The sequence below is a fragment of the Vanessa tameamea genome, chromosome 24 (assembly GCF_037043105.1).
Source record: "Vanessa tameamea isolate UH-Manoa-2023 chromosome 24, ilVanTame1 primary haplotype, whole genome shotgun sequence".
Taxonomy (NCBI): Eukaryota; Metazoa; Arthropoda; class Insecta; order Lepidoptera; family Nymphalidae; genus Vanessa; species Vanessa tameamea.
In genome coordinates, this window is record NC_087332.1 from 7293717 (window position 1) to 7309426 (window position 15710).

Here is a 15710-nt window from a genome sequence, read left to right on the forward strand (position 1 = left end):
TTGTATTACATTTATTGTTATATTTAGTATTATATGTCGCACGCGGCTTCGTCTGCGTTTTAAGGGTTAGTCGTCAGGTGTTAAACATAAAACGGCTATCCTATATCCTCCCTTGGAGTTCACACTTGCCTCATACCGAATTTCATCAAATTCGGTTCAGTAGTTTGGTGAAAGAGCAATAGACAGATAGACTGGTATAGTCACATAGAAATATGCATGTATGATTTAATTTATTAGCATTTTTCTATAGATTGGATGTACTAAAACATAGGATTAATCGCCCATTGCCGAAGAAAAAAAAATATAGTGCGACTCTACATTCTAAATCGAAGGTCCTTGATTTTCAGCCTGAATATTTTTTATCTGTGTGTTGACAAACAGACAGGACACAGGAACAATTGTAAGCAACATTTGTTTACAATTAATCTAACTAGTACATAGCCAAAACATTATGAACTGTTCTGGCTTGTAGGGTTCGATTGGAATAGGGTATAATACCCTAAGGGTGTAGAAGGAGTAACGATAAAGAAACCTTATGTCGGTGGCACTCGTCCCACAGTCCAACTGTTCAGCCAATACTCCAACAGTTTGTCTAATCATCCAAGTGTAGAGAGGTGGTTCGTGAATGTTTGACGATGTTGGATACTGTTGGCGCGACGCTCTGATGGCGTTAAATAATATCCAGATTAAAGGAGCTGGTTGACTTATACGAGCAACCCCTTCTCTTCAGCGTCAAGGTATATCGCAGAAGCACCTACCACTTCAACGTCCTCCATAGCAATTGTAGTTGGAACGTATGTGTGGAGTCTGTTTTGATTGATCGTAAGTTGGAATAGATTGGAACCATGTTGGATTGTTAGTTTAGAGCAATTGGCACCAACAGTTCCCGATTAATATATCTTTAGATAAAATATAAGACTAACGGCCTCCGTGGTCGAGTAGTGTGTACACCGGTTTTCATGGGTACGCCACTCCGAGGTCCCGGATTCGATTCCCGGCCGAGTCGATATAGAAAAAGTTCATTAGTTTTCTATGTTGTCTTGGGTCTGGGTGTTTGTGGTTCCGTCGTTACTTCTGATTTTCCATAACACAAGTGCTTTAGCTACTTACATTGGGATCAGAGTAATGTATGTGATGTTGTCCAATATTTAACACTAATCTACTATAAGTTTTACTTCCAAAGTACAGATGATTTCGCCGACATTCAAAACACAATTTTTTACAAATCCATAATAAATACCATCGATTATTCAAGATCTGGACCAATGATATCGCGTCAATTAAATGTCAAATATTGTTTATTTTGCTTTAGTACTGCCATGGAAGATAGACTACAGATTTTATATAGACTAACGACTACTATATACGTATGTCATAGTAAAGTTGCAACTATATATATGTATATATCATATATCAACATATAAGTAAGTATATATCAACTAGCAGAGGAATCCTTTAAAATATTATTATTTATTTTTTAATGAATATTAGAAACATACAGTACTATATGATGTTATAGAGATTAAAGGCGACATTAATATATAATTAACTAGTTTTCGCCTCCGGCTTTGCTCGGATTTAATGTTTTATGCACAAAAATCAGCCTATGTCTCTCCTTGGAGTTCAAGCTCACTGTGTAGTAGATATCATTATATTTGTAAAGATAATTTAAAATAAGGACTTTTGTACTTAGTCGTTGACGATAACAGGCGATTTCAATTTTGCGAGAAAGAGATGAAAGATACTTCGGAAAAAAATTACCATACAGCTTAAAAGATATAAAAGTGAAAGTACATTGGCAACTTCATTCGGTTATGTATAAATATCAAAATTCAACGAGACACAATCACACATAAGACCTTTATATAACACGACTGTCAAGATTCGAGGCACATTAATCAACGCGAAATATCCATCGCTTAAGTACACAAAAAAAAAATCGTCCACCCCTTAAGTAAGCCACCCTAAAACTATCGAAAAAAGGGTTCATTCACCTCACATATTGCGAATCGTCAAAATGATATTGTACATATTTGTGTGTGTTAACACGTTATACAAATGTATGAATATTGTATGGTGTCGTGAAAATTATACAAAAATTATACATTATACGTCCCGCACTAACCTACGTTAATGTTTGACGGCTTGTCCGTGTTGTGTGCGTATGTGCGTGTGTGTGCGTGCATTTCGTGAGTTCGTTCACCTCGGCAGTTGGGGAAGTTGGGAGCAAGTCGTGAAATGGAGTGGTCATTCCATTTTTTTTTATCTATTATTGTTACTTTAACATCTTTTTTTTAAATAATCTAATAAAATAAACATTATGTTATTCAAATTTACAACAAATAATAAATGTGTTAAAACTAACTTTGAAGAAGAATTAATTTGTAAAGTTTTATATCGGAAACATTAAAATAAATCAAGTTTTGTACTCATAAAAATCATGCAGCAATGATTACAAGAACAAATAAATTTACATTAAAAAAGTGTAACAATATCAAATAAATAAGTTTATAATATGAAATGAAAATTTGTACTTCAAGGTGACTCTATACATTTCCAACGCGTCCGATAGTTACCCAAGTCGCGAAGCATTTTTGCCACGCACGCACCGTCTCGTGTGCGTACACACACACTAACAACGGTATGCACATAACATAATAATGCGTGCGATAAACGATATTTCGTGTTCCTTGCGTCTAGAAATAAAAACATATTTTAAAATTATAAGAAGTTTCTGATTTTCGAAATTTGAAATTCGATTTTTGGCGCGAATCTTAATAAATGAAATGGTATGACGGTAACTATTTTTAATTTATAAAACCATTGTATTTTTTTTTATAAGTTTAATACATTCGATTTGAAATAATTTTCGTTCGAATTACGAATTATTTTGCGTTACATGCAGTTTTTCTGACTTAGTATTTATTTTATATTGCGATTTTTATACACATTATTTATTACCAAACACATTCCATCGACTCCAAATTCTAATTTCAAAACGAATTAAATCATTACGTTCTTAATATTATATCGTAATATATAATCTGTAATAAATTGAGTTAATGAGATCGACTATTAAATAGTTTGATAATATTTAATATGTCTTCCAAATTCAAAATCACAATTATAATATTCTTTATTCAAGTAGGCTTATAAAAGCACTTATTTCGAAGCGGTATGTTAATCAAATACAATAAAATTTTATATAAGACTTGCGTTAAAATCAAAACTGTACATTTTTTATAATCATTATACTTAAGTATATATTGTAATATTTAATATGAATTACTTAAAAAAAAACATGTGTTTACGTTAAGTACGTTAGCAAATGTTTAGAATTTTTTTTTTGTCTTCGCACTGATTTGTTTCAAACTTAACCCCTATCCCCTTTTATACATAGCGTATGTGTTTTTATCAACAATTAACACATGGAGATTAATTATTTTTTGCTATCCGAATTGCAATAGTAGCAAGCCTTGGTAAACATCAGGCCCCGTAGCTCGCGAGGTGGGCCCTCGAGCGGTGGGGGCGCGGGTTCAATACGACTGAGGAAACTATACAGGGCTGACAATTCATTTGTTTTTTAAGAAATAGTTTTTTTTTTTTAATTAAAATTCAAGTTGCCTCATTAGTCGAAATCGAAAGTTTAGAACGGTACGGATCTGAAACATATTTAAAATTAATTTGGCAAGCTTGGCGTAATGTAATGGAGTTAAGTTTGTGAAGGAAAACATCGTGAAGAATCGTACTTTACTTTACTTTATAGTTTTAGCTCACCACACAGATAAAATAAATTAATACAACATAGATTCTAGCCTTAATAAAAGACGCTACATCGCGATCTCTTGCAGGCAACCAACGGTGTAGGTTAGGATAGCTCATAGAATATGAGGTGGGTGATGCTGAAATGCATATATACATGCATATTCCACCAACCCGCAATGGAGCAGCGTGGTGGAATATGCTCCAAACCTTCTCCTCAAAAGGAGAGGAGGCCTTAGCCCAGCAGTGGGAAATTTACATGCTGCTAATGTATGTATGTATGATGCTGTAATGAATAAAATAACATGAATCTCTTACTAAAACTATTAAATAAATGTAATCATTGAATACACAAATTATATATCAATAAATAAATTAAGTATATTGTATTGACGACCTCCGTGGTCGAGTAGTGTGTACACCGGTTTTCATGGGTACGCCACTCCGAGGTCTCGGGTTCGATTCCCGGCCGAGTCGACATAGAAAAAGTTCATTAGTTGTCTATGTTGTCTTGGGTCTGGGTGTTTGTGGTGCCGTCGTTACTTCTGATTTTCCACAACACAAGTGCTTTAGCTACTTACATTGGGATCAGAGTAATGTATGTGATGTTGTCCAATTTGTATTTATTTATTATTTATATTATCAATACATATAAAATACAAGTATATAATCTAAATTCAGACTGTATATAAGTACGAATACTTTATACAATATGTCATCAAAAATAACGAGAAATAGAAATAAAAATGTGTCGAATGAATTAATAATAATTTATGTGTAATATAACTTTTGAATCGTAATTTCAAATCCTTATATAGATTCTACCTTAAAGAACTGACTGACTGACTGACAAGGATCTGAATAGTTACTCTTTTTTATTATTCAAAGTATCGATTTAAATTGTTATTAAATAAATTTAATTTATTTATTAACTATATCGGAAGTCACGCTCTCTTCGAATATTAAGCGTAGTAAGGTAATATGGTATATCTAATTATGTTTTATGTGCTATAACTATTATTCTAAGTGATAATATTATTTAAATAAGTTCCAAATTTAAATGTTGAAAAAATTATGTATTTTTTTTTTTTGAATATGGCGTATGAATTATTTTTTATTTTCGTAGTAATTTATTTACTGTCGTAACGATGTTGTATTACAAATAAACACATATCCATGACAAGTAAACTTATTTTTCATTAAATAAATTTCAAACAAAGAAATCTGTAAGTCGCCACAAAAAAACACACACAAAAAAATTAAACTAGCAACCCTGTTCAGATCTAGCCTAAAACTAGAGTGGAATAAACTAGGGGACTCCCTTCATTATATTTCGGAAGGGTCCAAAACTACTGCATATATTTAACTACGCATTAACTAGTTCTTGACGGCGGTTCTGTCGAAAAAATGGCGTAATTAAACTTTCGAGTGTGTATTGTTTGAATTTCATTGCTTTATTAATGAATTATGTTAACATTCCTTTTTTAAATTACACATCTTTAGTAAATGTTTCGATTAAAATCTACTTTTTTCTTCTGATTTATAAAAACGATTAAACACTGGATATTTTTCAATATTTAAACAATAATTATCGGTCCAAATTTAAAAATGCGAGACGGAAAACGTTATTATTTCAATATTTTTTTTATTTTTTTCCCTCAACTTTTTTTTTAATAAATTTTTGAAGTTGCAATTTTGACTTATTTTGAAAAAATCTAAAAAACGTTGTAACTCAAAAATGGTTCACTTTTGCATCATGAATATGGGTTCAAATTATCGCAAATAGTCACCCCTATAACCTCCTAATGGGAATACGTCGAATTACCAATAACCCTGTATTTAAGATCTTTGCATATTCTTTCAAACATTAAAACCTTCCTTATCAGATCTTCCGGATATATTAGCAATCTGAAAACGTGCATATGTTTTGTATTTCAATTAGAGATATTAAATTAGTATAAAATTTCTCGCTTATGACGTCATATGTCTAAATTTAAATTATTTTATGTACTAAAACTTTCTCCGAAACTCGATGTGTCTTCTATGAACGTTCTTGTATGTTTCAATACAAGATTATATAGTTCGTGGTTGATTTCTCTGCATGATATATAAAAAACATACTTAGTTGAAGGGTCGTTTGTTTTGTTTAAGGGTAATAAATTTCTTTCTAAATTAGCGGTTCTTCTGAAGATACATTCCGATTCGGTGATTGTTAAAAGTACTTGAATAAACACTTCAGTTTTTTTTTTGGTGTAATATCTTGAGACTGAAACCTGATGGTGAGTGTTCACCACTTAGACATTGGCACCGTACCATTAACCATTCCCCGCATCGCCTATATATAACTAATCTTGTGAACTAAGATGTGAAACGCCCCTTGTCTAGTTACGGTCTTGCACAAAGTTCAACCACGAATTATATATTTTTTAATTCCTTTATGTATTCATCTTTGTATCTTTATATATCTATCGAAGGGGTTAGGCATCAACTCATTATCAGGAATGTAAGACTGTTCGTTCACATTCGTAATATATCTCTTTTTCGATATCCCATCAACAGTGACACTTTTGGCTGTCACGTTTTCTCTTACAACATACTGACGTTGCCAGCATTTACGACAAAAAACAAATAAATCCCAATTAAACTTTTTGATGCTTAGACATATATTTAGTGTGTATTTGTGTAAGTTATCAATATTAATAGAAATATACTTTATTAAAAACGATAAGTTTTTTCCTTTGTCGCCTATTCTGCGACATTTTCCGGATCCGGTCGGATTCAGCCAGATCGGTTCAGATAAATACGATTTGATAAATCTGTCTAATGAGCGGCACAATTACCACAACAACGAGTTTGTATTATAATTTAAAAAAAAATAGTTTCAACAACTTACGGTAAAGAAATAATAATTAGGTTTTTAGCGGTAATCCAAAGTAAGGCGTTGTTCTTTACCTGTTTCGTCTGTCACATACGTTTGCAGTCACATATCGTTTTTAGTAGACAATCTTTTGAAAAGCTTTACCACTTTCCGCACTTATTGAAGAAACTCATTGTATCTAAGAATTACTTCTGCCTTAGAAGGATAAGGATGACGAGGATCAGTTATTGTAACTGTAACTCCTTGTTCCTCATCATTCGTTGTGTCTTCGTCATCCGTATCTGATTCATTTGATGTTGTTGGCGTTCTTGCAAGGCGGTCATCTGCCTTCTCTTCATTATTTTTATATAAAATATCGATCATAGCTAATCATAGCTAATGTGCGAAGCACAGCTGTTCATAACAATTCATAAGCTTACCTACTTTGACCATGACTCTTGCTCATGCCAATAATATCAGTTCAGTATCAAAACCGAAGTTTTTTAAGCAGTGCTGATAGTATGTTCTGCAGTACATAAACGATGTAATTTAATCAAGCCTAGATTAAAGAGTTTTTAACAATTAAGCGCATTTAAAGTGTCTACTCATGCAACAGTTCTATCATTTTGCCAAAATTGCTAGCACCGGATCCGGTCCCCGGATAACCGGATGTGCCGCGTCACGACTTCTTTATTATTATTATTATTAAATAGGCGAAGAAAATAAAATTTCAATACGATTTGTCCAGTATGTTCGAAGAAAATCGTTTTTTTTTTTTCTTTGTGTGTTTGTTATGTCATGCTAATTAGAAGTTCATTGTAAGTTGTTATAATTTAAATTTAGAAGCCGTTGATATTTTTTCTCGTGCAATGTCAGCGAGTATTTTTTTTTAAGCTGGCAAGCAAAAGACTGCGCTTTAAAATACAATATACCGATAACATGTTTCCATAAAACTAGTCTCCACTAACCACCCTCTCCCCCAAAACTATTGCATTCATCGGCCCATGACATTGAAATACATAAACTATGTCTGTCTTTTACTATATTTCGGTACCTAACCCCTCATAGGGCCCCATTTTTGGTTTTCCAATTAGTGTTCACTAATTGTCAAGTCAAATTAATGAAATCTCGGTTTTGTTTGATGTACTTGTTTATATTTGAATTTTTTTTTTTTACTTTTATATAGTATTTTGAACTTTATATATGTTGTTATAAGGACGAATTGTCGAATTGTAAATTACAATTTGTAATTCAAGATAGTGTAACGCGAAATTTGTGCGAAGTGGGATAAGCGAAACTATTAATGCAGGAATTAATTTAATTTGACGCGGGTTCTTGTATCGTATTTTCATTAAAACATTACACTAATTCATATACTAAGTAATTCGATCTGAAATTCTTTGTCACAATAATGTTATTAGTTAAAATTACATCGAAACTTTTTTGTGGGAACATAGAGAACCTTTTTAGACAAACCTTCATAAAGTCTTGACACTTAATAAATCTTCCGTCGGTAGTTTATTTAGTCTTTAGTGATTCTCTTGACAAATTTGGTAATTTTTTTAGAATTCTATTACTAAATATTGCATAGATTAAGAATAAATTTGATCGCTTGTTTTATAATATGTCTAGGCACTTTAGTACGGATATATTTTAGTAAATATTTAAAGTTTAATATAGACAATTCTTCAAATATATTTTAATAATATTTTTTCCTTCAATAATATTTTTTAAATTTAGTAAAAAGCTACACGTCTTGATGTCTGTCTGTTTAAGCAGTATGCGTTCCTAAGCCATAATGTACGCAGGTCCGAGAAAGGTCCTAACAGAAAAAATCGAGGTTTTTTTTTATATGTTTGTCCTTCAATGTAAACGTTCCACGTAAGCTTGAAACTCTGATTCTACCCGGTACGGGTAGTAATAAGATAAGTATTATAATCACTATCGATCGAAATTCTGTATCTCCTTATACCTACAGTGCGCTGTTCTGTACAAAGTGTCGTTGAACATTTATTATTTATTTGAACACGAATATATATATTCTTTATGTATTATATATTACTTATATTCAGGCCCCTCTCAATCCAGGCCAAAAAAATTGCGATTTGGTAGGCGCTTCGCCGATGAAATTTAAGTCTTGGATCATCGGTGTGGCGCCTCGAAAAGTCCCTTAAATATCTTTTCGGGGAGATCTCCGTATCACTGCTTGCACCGGGCCATTCTTGTACTTAAGACAGGGCTACTTAGATTACGTTTAAATCATCAATTTATTTAATAAAATGTGTTTATTTTATTATTTTAGATCATTGCAGGTGTCTTTGCAACTGATCGCCAACATTTTTCCGTCTACGCCACATAGGAAGTATAGTAACTAGTTAAGCAGAGTTGATTCGAAAATGTCATCTCGTAAAACAGAAGATGAACACAAGTTACTTCTGGATAAACTACTCTCAGACTCTGGTCTGGAGTGCGTGCGATCAGCGCCAGAAACATTGGTATCATCTTCAGAATCTGGGGAAGTTGAAGAAGGTTATAACAGGCAATGTTTATTAAAAAAAATTAGCCGCCCATATTTTTTATTAAAAAAAATAGCCTAGTGCCCGCGTTCCCCCTCATTCTCCATGTCGCAATAGTGACGATCTCCCCCGAGTCCGCCACTGGAGACAGGGCGTCAACGAAGCTGATGCCCTGCGGCAGATAAGATGGTTGGCTCCGCCGCTGACCGCCGGTGTAGAACACCTGGGAGGCTCGAGTAGTGAGCCCTCCCACTCCCTCCTAGCCAACGAGGCTACTCACATGGTCCGCCCTGCGCTACCAGAGACGTACCGGGAGCGGTCCCGCGGCATCCCTCCGCACCAGTCTTAGCCGTGGCCGACGAGCAAGCTCAAGCCGCCCCCGTCGCCCAGAGTACACCACGAGGAGGTGACTGACATGTACCCCGAGGTATCCTAACCTAACACCTAACAATAGTAAACTAGATAGTAATTAAACTGCAGCATCCAATTACATTGAGATTAATGTAAAAACGTTCGTTACAGTTCCTGTAATAGAGGAGGAAGAAGAAGTTAGAGAAGAATTAATTGAAGAAGAAACAACAGAATTATCAGTCGAAGAAGTCCAAGAAGAGCAAGCAGCTATATTTCCCACGCCGTCGTTAAGGAAAATCCTACCCGAAAGGGTTCGAGAAATAGAGGGTTATAACAGAATTCACGTTCTACCGAATGAGTTCAAAACTGATTTCGATCCAGCTGCTATACCTAAAATAGACATGACGACACAGCAAAAATGTATAGATATATTGGGAGCGATTACAGGCTGTACGCAGTATAAAAAAAGTTTAGCTGAGTTTTGGTTTTTGGATACATTGGCCAATTTACTGAGACGTGCTCAGGAAGACGAAATGGACAGATGTTTGTATAATTTACTATAATTTAAATATTTTAAAAGCTAAAAGTTGTTTCTAATATTTTAAAGATTTTTTTCAGTATTTAAAATCAAATTATATCTTTAAAGTCAATTCAAAGATTCAATCCTGAGCCCCGGACTAGTCCCTCTTCTAGTCATCCCCACTTCTAGTACAAGCTTTTCACGTCATTGGTCGAAAATAGTAATATTAGTAATTCCTTAGAATTAAGTGCTGGTCCTGCCCCTGGATTCGTTCCGGTTTGAAGGGTGAGTGAGCCAGTGTAACTACAGGGACAAGGGACGTAACATCTTAGTTCCCAAGGTTGGTGGCGCATTGGTGATGTAAGGAATGGTTAATATTTCTTACAACGCCATTGTCTATGGGCGGTGGTGACCACTTGCCATCAGGTGGCCCATATGCTCGTCCGCCTACCGATACCATAAAAAACACATGTGCATCATAATATGTCCTGCGTACTTGACTGGTTTCCCTTGGAATTGGCCGCCGTGTCCGCAATCGGTCAGCACACCATCCATTAAATGTCTGTGTAATTTGTAGCTTCACAAGCAGTCTTAATACTTTGGTTTTGCGAGTGGATGAAAGAGATACAAAACTTCGACGCAGCTAATCGTCAACGAACGTTGAGACGGTTTCGGGTGAATTGGTTTCTATTTTATCATATTTCATTCATTTGATAGTATTTGATTCACCTCGTCACGTAAGTCTTGTACTTGAAATATCAATTATTGATTCCGGTGTTATACGTTATGGCAAATTTATCTTAACATAACTTTAAACATTATTTGTGTTAAGGTATAGATAAAAATAATACAATGAGTTAGCTCCGTGTAGATCGATGAAAAAGTTCTAAAATATATTCTTGTAAACTAACAAACAAAACAGACCTCAGGACTGCATCTCGATGGGTACTATCCACTTAGTTAGCAATTGTTCCACTGACAAGTACGTAATTGGTGAATGAATAAATGTATTAACAGGAAGATAGGATATAACATCTTCGCTATTTTATTAAAGTGACAGTGTCTTTACCGTAGACGACCACCATCAGATCACCTACCCAGTATCCTGTCTTTCTAAAATTTAAACAAACTATAAATAAAAATATGTTTATAAATCTAGGAGAACATGCTATCAGCGGCGAGATTCATAGCACAAGAAGAACGTCTACCAACGCCGCAAGAGGCTGGGGTATTCTATAAAGCAGACACAGATGGGAGAACTACCGCCCAAGCATCACTGGAGCCAAAACAGTCGGTCACGTTCCAGGGAGCTGCATATGAATGTTCTTTGAGAGATCTCACGAACATAATACATTACATATTTGACTTGTAAGCAGAAATAATTGATACTCACAGTTTACTATTTTCAGCGCTATGTGTGACATACTTGCAAGCTGGTTGAAATTCGTACAGTACAATAACATTTTAATATTATTAATAGTATACCCTACCTCTCAGTATAATCATAGGTAGGGCAAGACCGAAATTTTATGAGGCCAAGCTAGAGATACTCATAGTTCATTCTGTGGCTCTAGTTTTGTCAATGCACTTGAAATACGAAATAAATATCGGCGATATTCTTTTCGATTTTTTTAAATTGTAAAATACTATATTAATGTTTATATTTATTTATTTCTTTATAATATTTACTTGGTGGTAGGGCTTTGCGTGCGTCTAGTTAGGTAATATCCAATGGATGACTGTATTACAAAATCATTCTATCCCCAAAAAGCAATACTATAGAGTGTTCCTATTTCGTATAAGGAGGGGGGGGGGTTGTAAGGGATGGTTTTCTTATAGCAAGAGGCCATTTAAAATCAGGTGGTCCAATTGCCAGTCTGCCTAACTATAATCTATATTACGTACTTATTGGAAATTTGAGTGCTGTTTGAATATTGAAATAACCGCTTTTCATGAAATGCATATGTTTGTGTATACATGGCACATATACCAAATTATAATTTTTCACAATTTTTTCTACCTGTCTGTCCTTCTGTTTGGTCTGACTAATCTCTGGAATGGCTAGACCGATTTTGACGGGACTTCCACTGGCAGATAGCTGATGCCATAAGGAGTAACTTAGGCTACTTTTATTTAGAATTATATATAAAATAATAATAAAGCCACGCTGCAAAGTCCAAATACTGTCCAGTACAGCAGGCAACCCTCGGGCAAACTACAACTGTCATCACGTCGGGTGCCTCCCACCAACGACTTAATATCACAAAAGCTGCCTAATACAGAATTAATAAGTTATAGTAAAAACTACGAACAGAGCAATAACTTTTTTGTTAAATTCAAACGCGTACGAAGTCGCAGGCACAGCTAGTAGACAATAAAACACACATTTCATGTTTACAGATTCAGCACAGACTACCAATACGATCTCGTCCGTTCTGTATTCACATTCACACCGGAATATAATATACTGGATGCCCCGTTCCAAATACAAAATCCTAAAAAACTCTTTGCCCCACTCAAGCCTAGACCGAAGAGAGAAAAATCTCCGAAAAAGGAGAAACCACCAGCGAAAGGAAAGAAAAAGGATGTCGACACGGAGGAATATTTGGCTCTACTAGAGGTGAGTCAGTCATCATAATTATGTCGTGAATACCTTCCAAAGCTTGACATGAAGGCTGTTTATGCTTTTCCGCATATAGTTAGACTATTCTAGCGGCAAGATACGATGGCCGTTTTGACACATTAAAAAAATGATGTGAAATGTAAATTTATTATCGATATAATATATTCAAATCTTTGTTTTTTTGCAAGTAATTTAATTGAAATTTTTGTTGCAAGATCTGATTAAAAAGGTTTAATAAAAAAATATAAAATAAGTTTAAGTAATATATTCGAACGATATCAATTTAAATCAAAAATTGGAATTAGAATGAATAACTTTATAAACACATTACATACAAGAAATAAATTGATACAAAAAAAGAAACCAAAAACATTTACTATCAAAATATAAAAAATAAAATATAAAATATTTACTGTCAACACAAATATAACACCGCTACGAGGTCGAGTGTGAGAGTGTGACGTACACGTTTACGCAAAAAAATAAATAAAAAAGTTATCTTCGCGGTACCCTAATATTTGTAGTTTAGAAATCACGTTCGATAAATTTTATGACTAACTGCACGTCACTATTGACAATAAAGAACAACAATTTGCTCCTTTGATGTAATTATTTATTAAATACGAAACTTCATGAGCGGGCAAACGTCAAAACGGCCATCATAGCGTGCCGCTACTATAGTACATTAATTTGTATCGCTGTATTTCGGTGTGGGTGAACCAGTATGTCTTAGATTCCAATGTTATCGACGCAGTTGTGCGAGGATTGACTTGTATTTCTTGAAGTGTCAAAGGTAACACATAAAAACAGATGATAGACAGATTTGCTGCTGTTCGTTAAATTCCTGAGAATTATGGTATCACCTTGTAAATATCTAGGGTTTGGAGCTTGTGGAACTCACGATCATCAGTTAAGAATAAATTGTTCTTGTTAAAAAAATAGACAATACATAAAATAGAAAAACATTAAATTTATATAAACAATTTTATTTTTAATCTGTGGTGCCTCCTTCGTCTTATGTGTAGAAAAGTAAAATACACACCTTAAGAAAATTGTAAGAGTACATATTAAAATTATAAAAACGTTCTTTAGATCAAATAAATACAAGTGTTTCTGTAGCAATCCACTTCCACTTTACGAGCACAGACATTCTGCTAACAGTTCTAACCACTGAGCTATTATGAATACACTCAGATAGAGATAGAGCTAAAATGTTGGTGTCTTAGTTTAAGGACTCGGTCAACATCAGCTAATAACGTATCGTTTCTAAACAATTGTAAACAGTCTTCTCAGTGAATGTGCTTGTACGCGATGCGATGTCTCATTGATATTCATTCAATTTGTTTTACGTGATATGGTTACCGAAGAATAATCTAGTTCAGTTGACGTTCATTTTTTGCACGTCTCGAAGCATCAGAAAATATCGAAACTATTTTTCGTCTTATTTCGGCAACTATACCTATTCATTGATATACTCTTTGGTTAGAGCACTGAATCAAGAGTTGTGTACCGTTGTAAAGATAATTTAATGAAAATAAATTCAAAAACTAATTCGATTTGATAGAAAAACATCAAAATAGTCCAAAAAAACTTTTTCAAATGTAAAACCTGATAACACACGAATCAATACATTCATCAATATTGTGATTCTCAGTTTTCTGTATTTAAAAAAAAAACAATAATACTTGTATTGCATGTCTGTATATGTATTTTAATTCCTCCAATTTGTTTTCGTTTCACTTTGGGTTTTGGCAATAAGTGGATTTTTCGATTCAATATTTGTTACGAGTCGTGCACTTTTGGATGTTCAATTTTTTTTTTTTTTTATGCGAAAGGCAAATGCTATTTTAACAATATATTTTAACAATAATAACAATATAATTTAATATTATTGTAACAATTGGAAGCCACTTTTTCTTTCTCATTTAGAGGTCGCATATAAGACCAACTCGTAAGATATTCTATCTCTTGCAATAATAAATAAATAAATAATCTCTTGCGCCTAGAAGTTTCAAGATATAGGTACTATCTCTTGCGCCTAGAAGTTTCACTGGTTAGTTGAACCGAAACAACGATACAAATTATTGCTGTTTGGCGGTAGAAAAAATATTGACTTGTAACTTAAGTAACCTACCCAGATATACAAGACCCTCCCACCAATAAAAATATTACACTTATAGTAAATACGGAGTTTCTTGACGGTGTTTCTCGGTAGTATCAACATACCGAACTGCTGATATCTTTACGTTAAAGTCAATACTGTAACATGACCATTAAAAGTCCTTAAACCTACTTGATTAAATAAAATTAAATTTTAAACATTATACATAAGTTTTCACAATAATACTGTGATAAGCTTCCTTGTTTATCAGCTCAAAGCTAAAGACGAACGCGAAGTCGAAGAGCTGGAAGACAAGGACCGTGAAGATTGGAATCGTCGCTCGCACATCCTACCGCTTGCTTTTGCGGCAGACGACGAGTTCTTCGACAAATACTGGCCACCACCACCGCCGGAACCGCAACCAGAACCAGAACCCGAGATGAAGGGAAAGGGGAAAGGAAAGGGGAAAAAGTAACCCAACATAAATTATCCGAGTCCTACTGGAGACCAGTATATATTTGTCGTACATTTAAGTATATAAATACAGAAACATAGAATTAGGTTATAACTACCTACACGAGGGATACGAAATCTCAGTTCCCTGTGTCGGTAGCGTTTTGGTCATGTAGGACATGATTCAAGTTACATACAGCGTCAATCTCTATGGAGGTATGTGGTATTGGTGACTACTTACCATCGGGTAAATTTTAACCAACTACCAATGCCATATATAAAAATAGGCTCCAAAAATATAGCCTTTTTTGTTCATATTTGAATTTCGAACAGGAATTAAAATAAATAAAATAAAAGTGATTACAAATTGTTTTATTGACTATCTTTTAAACGACACCATATACAATGTACAAGAATAGCATCTTCGTTTATACATGATAATGTAATTGTGCCGAACGCGTACGGTCAGTACAAACGCTACACTTTTTTTTTTCTTCTGACGTTACAAACTTATAAACGAGTAATTA

General features: G+C 34.0%; 1 protein-coding gene across 1 annotated transcript; it reads left to right on the forward strand.

The window, feature by feature from the left end:
* Positions 1 to 8979: 8979 nt before the first annotated feature.
* On the forward strand, positions 8980 to 15309 carry LOC113396033 (uncharacterized). The gene is made up of 6 exons (XM_064218790.1): positions 8980 to 9148; positions 9670 to 10029; positions 10584 to 10681; positions 11166 to 11374; positions 12407 to 12626; positions 15002 to 15309. The coding sequence occupies exons 1-6, from the start codon at positions 9016 to 9018 to the stop codon at positions 15203 to 15205; spliced, it is 1224 nt and encodes a 407-aa protein (XP_064074860.1). The 5' UTR covers positions 8980 to 9015; the 3' UTR covers positions 15206 to 15309.
* Positions 15310 to 15710: the final 401 nt, after the last annotated feature.

Excerpts from the sequence above, each read along its gene's own strand:
- LOC113396033 (XM_064218790.1), top strand. The coding sequence starts at position 9,016 with ATGTCATCTCGTAAAACAGAAGATGAACACAAGTTACTTCTGGATAAA. Across the intron at positions 9,149-9,669 it reads ATCTGGGGAAGTTGAAGAAG|AGGAGGAAGAAGAAGTTAGA; the intron begins GTTATAACAGGC and ends TTCCTGTAATAG. Across the intron at positions 12,627-15,001 it reads AATATTTGGCTCTACTAGAG|CTCAAAGCTAAAGACGAACG; the intron begins GTGAGTCAGTCA and ends CTTGTTTATCAG.